This window comes from Carassius auratus, chromosome 28 (genome assembly GCF_003368295.1).
Source record: "Carassius auratus strain Wakin chromosome 28, ASM336829v1, whole genome shotgun sequence".
NCBI lineage: Eukaryota > Metazoa > Chordata > Actinopteri > Cypriniformes > Cyprinidae > Carassius > Carassius auratus.
The window spans coordinates 22,712,629-22,720,314 of NC_039270.1; the positions used below are offsets into that span (position 1 = coordinate 22,712,629).

Sequence of the window (7,686 nt, forward strand, 5' to 3'; positions counted from 1 at the left end):
CATATTTGTGCACAGAAGTAAATTGTTCAGGTCTCTGTCCTGCTGCAGGGAGCTTGTATGGGTCGATATTTTGGATGCCTGAGAGCTTCTCCAAACACCGCTGTTTTGCGCTTGGTGTGAGCTTATACCTGTAAGGTCCCCTTTCTTTCGGCTTATGTTTTTGCATTGCTTTACTTTCTTCCTTTTCTTTCTCGTATTTGTAGATCCATCTCAATCTGTTCCACCGACAAAATACATGCGCAAAAATTAAAGATCTCTGAAATGTTTAGTCGCGCCTCTGTGAAGTTCTGAAGGCATTGCCCCTGGCAACCGATAGCATATCATGCCATCATAGCCAACCGGCTCAGACCCCTCCCAAATCAACCCAAATCAGCACGTGACTCCTCACTCTCAATAGCGTAGATGAACCTTTTGGCTTGCCATACTCGCGCATTGTATTAATGTGCTTTCGCGCTACAATAATTCGTTCTCGACATTTGTAAAATAACGCCATAATATTGACTTTGTTAGCAACAGACGTAATAGATTGTGCAGGCGCATTTTTTCCAATTAAGTGGCATTTTTGCCACAAGTAAGTCTTCCCCAGCCTGTTTAACAGCATTAGTTGAGATTTTTTTTTTTCTTGTGAAAATTTGGCAAATCCAATCGAAAGCTTGTGAATGAGAATCGAATAATGAAATTTGTGTCAAAACCCAACCCATTTTGCTCCGCCCACACTGTCCAAGCCGTCTGCTTGTTTCACTTTTCATTTTTCTCAAGCCAGTGTGACGATGGCAGTAAATACGCGGAAGTGATTATTTTTTTAAACAGTAGCAGACAAAGCAGGACTTAATAAACCAGACGTTCAGGCATCTCATTGATGTAAAAGCCTACACATAGACTACAGTTTCATTGTGTTTTATTAAGTGGTCGTCAAAACTAGGAACAAGGATGAACACAGAAAAAAAAGAAGCGCTCATGTCATCAGGTAATTAACGCTAGCCTAAGTAGGAAACCTGCCTTTACCATTTCTTCTTTACGCAAACCACCACAAAATACAGTATAGTCTTTTTTTTTTCTTCTTTTTTTAAGATTACGAGTTTTCAAAGAATCTTGTACTTAGGTAAGTTTCACATATTGTCTACATGTCTACATCATACTTAAAACGAGTTAAATAGGCCTAAAAATGTTTTGCAATGTTGAACAACCTAATTTTTCATTAAAAAAATCATCTGTAATGTCACTTTACAACCAAAAGATACCTGGATTGTCATATCAGTGTTATTCGTTGTTCTATGCCTTAATAGCTGAATTATGTTTTTAGGTTACCATTAGTTTCGTTTCTTTAGAACTGAAATCAAGGATGGTTTCATAGCATGATTTTCTCAGGTCACTGAAGGATCAGGTACAGAGGGCGGGAATAGAAGCATCATCTCTTCCTGAACCACAGCCAATGAATGATGACCAGGAGCAGCTCCTTGACCAGGTTGCCACCTTAACTAGAGACATCGGCGACATTCTCGATCGGAATACATATTTCAATAAGTTAGTATCAAAAGGTCTTATTGGTTTGCAAGTGTATTGTATTGCTGTATGTAACAATTATGGAAATGCCTGTGTACACCCAAAGCAAATATAGGCCTATTAATGTGATGTGAAGTTGTTTAAGTTGTGAGACATAAATCAGAATCTAAAACTAAACTAAAGGAGCAATTTTATAATATAAAGTCAAAATTGAACGTTGCAATTACGATAAATAAAGTGAAAATGTGACAAAGTTGTAATACTTTTAAAGGGGTCCTATTATGCTCTTTTACAAAGTCTTGATTTTGTTTTGGGGGTGTACTAGAACAGGCTCTCACACTATGATGTTCGAAAAACACATTATTTTTCACATATTTTACATTATTACAACACCTCTTTGCCCAGCCTACAGAATGGTCCTGTATTAAGTGAAGGTCTGCCTTCTCACAATTTTGGTATTGTGACACGCAGATATGCTTTACAGTCATAAATGCATTCAGGATTAATTTGAGACATATTTCCAAAAGAAAACCAATTAGAGCTTTATCAAAAAAGTTGTAATGTCTCTAGAACAGACATAAGTCAAAATAATCACTATAGTAAAGGTGTAACAAAATTTATATACTTGTGGCAAAAAAATATAAATAAATAAATCCCGTGTGTTCATAGAGCTCATTAATTGTAGCGGTGCCTCAGGTGTTGAAATAAATTTGCTATACATTATACAGGTTCATGTAGGCCTACTCCGTCTGTAGTACGTATACAGTATGTGTATGCGGTCAGCAGCGAGAGCACATTAATGTAACGCGAAAGCACATTAAAATAATGCACGAGCGTGGATCTCTCTGTTCGCAAGCAGATTTCCTTTGCTCTGTCACAAAACCAGACGTGCTTGCTCAGATACACGCTGTTCTCGCACGGACAGAGTGCAAGCACTTAAAATGTATCTCCTCTCACTCAAACTGCGTCCTGTGCACTCACAACTCTCTCTATGCTCATGTGCTAGATATTAATTATTTTTGCACGTTTTTATTTCTTGCCTTTTACCACGTGCAGTGTGAATGCTCTGATCCATTAACATGGGCTCTGAAAAAAGGCGCATCACAGACAGTTTGTGAGCCTGGAGTTAGGCATATGCCCAGTCTCTGTTCTCGCGCTAGGCACGCTGCATTCTGATTGGATCTGATTGCATACTGCGGGAGGTCAGGGCTGCTGAAAATGGTGCTATAAAGCGATTTAGAAATCGCGCACGCTCAAATCGTGAGTTTTTGACGATTTCTATAATCACACAACCCTAGAATGGACTGGAAATTAATAGAAAATAGCTCTGGCTGGTACCGCTCAGCAAAACGGGAAAACCGGATCCAGGCAGAGCTTGGCAGTGGGTATACAGTCCCAGGGCCCACCTGCAATACCACCGCAGACCACAGGTTGAAAACCACTGCACTATATATCTGTGCATATATACGAAAGACATGCGGTTACATAGAAACTATTTGCTTAAACCACGCTTCTGTTTCCAAATGAACTAAACTTCCAGTTGCACTGAAATGATTCCAGACAATTAAAAATGTTTATGCTGTCCCAAACGCGAGAATGTTTGAAAGTGCAGTCTTTGTGCAGGTACAACAGTAGCCTACGTTACTGTAATGATAGGACACAGGAGACGAGAGATCCAAAAGCAGTATGTTTAATGGGTAATCCAATTTCTTGTTATATACGGCATGTATTTGTGAAAATGATTAGGCAGCCGCAGTACACACCACACAGTATAACACTGCACATTTCAAGGCACTTCAGTGGACCTGTTTTGTCAATGTTACAAATATTTTTAAAATATCAATAATAAAGTACCACAGGCTTTACTCAAGTCTTTATCACTTTATTAAAATTAAGCAAAACAAAATGTCAGATGTTTACTTTTCACAAGCCATATATCGTTCTTGTATAGGCTTGTAGTAAGCTTTTTCTTTCTCCATTAGGTTACAGAAAATGTCAGGAAACGACACCTTTGTCCATTCTTTTGGGTCGTTTGTCAGGTCACAGATACCTTACAGACAGTTCGATCCAAAATGGCTCAGTTTTTATACGTATGTTCCTCTGTCGAGTGGCAGAAATTATTTAATGTAGGCCTTCCTGAGTCTACACCATGCTTTTACAATGAGGGGAAAAGGACTGTTATCCCCCACGCTGACTCCGCCCAAACAGCTATGACACAACACCGAACAAGTCAAAGGCTTTGTGCAAATCTAAAAATATAGCACCGACTGTTCCACCTTTGTCAAGTTAAGATTTTATTTGTTCTGTTAAATGTAAAGTAGCTGTTTCAGTAGAATGATTTGCTCTGAAACCAAATTGCATAAAGTGTAAACCAACCTTAGCTGTATTAAGATACCTTTTCTGCAACCTTTGAGACTACTGGTAGACTAGTGATTGGTATATATTTGCTTACCTCAAAATTATCCCAAGATTTACAAATAGCAGAAACAATGGCTTGCTTCCATGGAGTAGGAAAAACACTATGTTCAAATGATAAATTAATTAGGTGAGAGATAACAGGAGCTAAAGTATCTTTATGAGTTTTGAGAACTTTGTGTCAAATAGATGAACATCCCTACATTTAGTATTTCTTAATGAGCTGATAACTTTATTAACCTGTGTTTCGTTAAACATGGCTAGGTTAAAACCTTGGCTATCATTGTCAGACGGTAAAATATTTCTTTGCATTTTTCCCCAGTTAATTAACACAATTAATTTTAAAAAAATATTTAAAACAGTAGTGATGGAACAATCATCTAGAATAAAATTAACTATTTTCCAAATCATTTTACTGTTTCCTTTTGCCTTTATAAAAAAAAGATCATATTAAAAAGATAATAATTTGATTGATCTACTCTAAGCTCTCGAACAACTTTATTCCACAGTCCTTTATAACAAAGCCTGTCAATATCCCTTCCTGTCTTAATAGCCATCTTTAATACAGAGTCCATGTTCTTCATCAGCTTCCATAAACTGTCGTTGAACCAAGGTATATTATTTTTATGACAGATTTTTTTCTGAACTTCTGTATTGAATTTGTCCTTTGCAGAGTTGGTCCTGTTGAGATTGTTAGAACCATACTCTACGTCCTGAGATTATAATATGTCATCTCATCCCACTTTAAACTAGCTGTTTCCTCATTGAACTCTACTAGCTTTCCTTTAGATATACAACAGAAAACATTATTATAAGTTGTTAGGTTTTAAAACCTATTTTTGGTCAGTTTCCGTGCAACCAAGGTTAAATTGTGATTAGATAACCCATTGATAAAATTATAACTCTTGATTATGCTTTCAGGTTTGTTTCTGAATATTAGGTCTAACTGTGTCTTAGAAGATTTAGCAATTCTTGTGGGTCCTTTAATTATCTGACTTAAAATAAATTTATCTGCAATAGTTTTGAGTTGTTTCCTCTTTACTTTGTCCTCCCAGTTCAAGTTAAAGTCACCCATAAGAATTATTTCTTAGTTATGATTACATTCCTTTACATTTTCTGTAAGTTGTTTATAAAATGTATCATTTACTGAGGGGGGTTTATACACACAAAGGACAAATAACAAATACCATGGTTGAACTAGTGTAGCCAAACCATGGTCAATTTATGGTTACCATGCTTTAGCTTTAGTAACCATGTTTTGTTGTTGTTGTTTTATAGTAAAATCAAAACTAATTTTGGTAGGGGAATACTTGGGTGGCGGGTGTCAGAATAAAATTTGTTGTTTTATTGTGCTTAATTTCAGGATGGTTGGTAAGCTTGCAGATGTGGCAGATATACGGAGTTTCCAGAAACTTGTAGAAAAAGTGTTTGTTGACGGCATCACCTGGGGGAAAATTATTACTCTAATCTGTGTTATTGGTAAAGCAGTTGCAAAGGTATGCATAGCTAGTTTTTTTTTCTTTGAGTCAAAAACAGTATAAAATTATAAAAGTACTGGGCACATTAAAACATTTTTGTGTTTTAGTGCTCAAACAAAAATGTATTATCTGAAGTTACACTTTGATGTATGTACGCTTGTTTTTGTTGTTCATGGAAAGATTCTTGCAAATTCAGCCCCAACCATTGTGTCTTGGACACTGGACTACTTCAGGAATTACCTACAGAACTGGATCTGCAGTAGGGGAGGATGGGTATGATTTGATAAATATGATAGCACATGTATTAACACATCAGTAATACTTATTGATTAAACCTTTTAAATACTTGCAGGTCAACAGTATCTATACTTTGGCTCGTTCCTCTTATGAGCTAGATTTTGGTTCCTCATCCAACCCAATCCCCCTTTCTTCTGGAGTAATCTTCCTCAGCGGAGCACTACTGGGTGGCTTTGTTGTCTGGAGATTAAAGAGAGGTGCCTGAGGAGGAGGAAGTGGAGGGCCGATAAAGTGAGAAAAGGAGGAATGCTGGGATTTACACATGCTACGGACCAAAACAAAGATACTTTGGTGACCAAATAAAAGAGAAATTAGGCTGTTTAGGAATATTATGCAAAATGAGAGTGGATGTGAAATATTGTGATTTTTCTTTCACCTCTGAGTCCATGTGACAAAGATGAAGAATGAGGGCACTTACAATTCATCACATCCAGAATGGGACATAGTGTAGCAATAACCAGCAATATTTCAAATATCCTAGATCTGTGCCACGATGACTGTTCACTGTCATTTTAGAGACACTGATATTAACCTCTACCTCATTTTTACTTGTGCCATTGTTTTAACTCATTGTACTCATTAACTACATTCTGTTGTCAGACTAACCCCTCTTTCACACCGCAAGTGTGAGAGATGCGCGAGCAGCGCGTCCACGCAACTACCTCGTCACTGTAGAAGCAGACTCTCGCGAGTATTCACACTGGAAGCGTCTAAGTACAGCATCACAGCAGCGGCTTCAAAGCGTGTTCGGCAGATAGTATAAACATTTCAAACAATGGGTATAATTCTTTCAACATTTGTTTTTATAACAATACACCATACTTTCACCCAAAACGATAAATTAAAAAAAGTTTAAATGGGTAAATACTAGGGGTGTAACGATACGCGTATTCGTATTGAACCGTTCGGTACGACGCTTTTGGTTCGGTACGCGGTACGCATTATGTATACCGAATGGTTCGTTGGAGTAATTAATTATATTTGGAAAAAAAAAAAAAAAAAAGAGAGAGATAGAAATATAATGATATGCGTTCAACAAGGTAGCCCAATAACCCAAACAACGTAACAGGCAACGCCCCTGACACTCCCGAAGAAGAAAAAAACACCATCTTATATGTTTATGTTAGGCTACTCAGCAGGCGCTCGCTCACTCAGTACGCGCTGAAGGCTCGTTGCAAAATAGCCAATGCGTTTAACAGACTAGAAATGAGAAGATCCCCCAATAACCAACAGGTCTGGTGTTTGGGTGCACTTTGGATTCCCTTTAAGCTATAATGGTGATGGCAAGAGAGTGGTGGATAAAAAAACAACGGTATGTCGCATCTGCAACATGACAGGGTACACCAGCGGGAATACAAAAAAAAAAAAAAAAAAAAAAAAAAAAAACACCAGCGGGAATATCTGGGATATATGCGTCAGTACTATCTGGGAAAAGACGAAAAAAAGGAGAAACATGCACGCAGCAAACTATCCCTGCAGCATTTAGACACTATAGCTTACAGGGAATCCAACCCAAACACCAGACCTGTTGGTTATTTTAGGATCTTATATTTCTGGTCTGTTAAATGCATTAGACATTTTGCAACGAGCCTTCAGCGCGTGCTGAGTGAGCGAGCGTCTTAGGGGCCGTTCACATATCGCTCCTAAAAACGCGTGGAAAACGCTAAGCACGTCTTTCTCCTCCTTTCCAAAGCGCTCGGGCAGAAGCGCTCATGAGGCGTCTGTCTTTGCTAAGCAACAATGACGTGCTCTCTCCATGAGACGCGGAAATTTCAGCGAAGGATAAATGGATTTGCAGCTCTAAAAATCGCTTGCAGTAGCTCTGCTACTAAATTTATTTCAAAATTGCAATCCATATACAACTATGATCAGCTGTTCCTTCATCTTGGCTGAGCTCTCAACCTTGTTACGGGAAAGGATGAAGCTGATTGGTTAGTTCTTGTCACATGACCCGCGGTGCGCTTGCGGCATTCTGAAAAGTTGAGATGTTTTT

At 38.1% G+C, this 7,686-nt stretch overlaps 1 protein-coding gene across 1 annotated transcript; it reads left to right on the forward strand.

Annotated features, from left to right (window-relative positions):
• The first annotated feature begins 763 nt into the window (after nt 1–763).
• On the forward strand, nt 764–6,547 carry LOC113047209 (apoptosis regulator BAX-like). Its single transcript, XM_026208545.1, has 6 exons — nt 764–967; nt 1,072–1,102; nt 1,369–1,524; nt 5,282–5,414; nt 5,577–5,669; nt 5,749–6,547. The coding sequence occupies exons 1-6, from the start codon at nt 931–933 to the stop codon at nt 5,896–5,898; spliced, it is 600 nt and encodes a 199-aa protein (XP_026064330.1). The 5' UTR covers nt 764–930; the 3' UTR covers nt 5,899–6,547.
• Nucleotides 6,548–7,686: the final 1,139 nt, after the last annotated feature.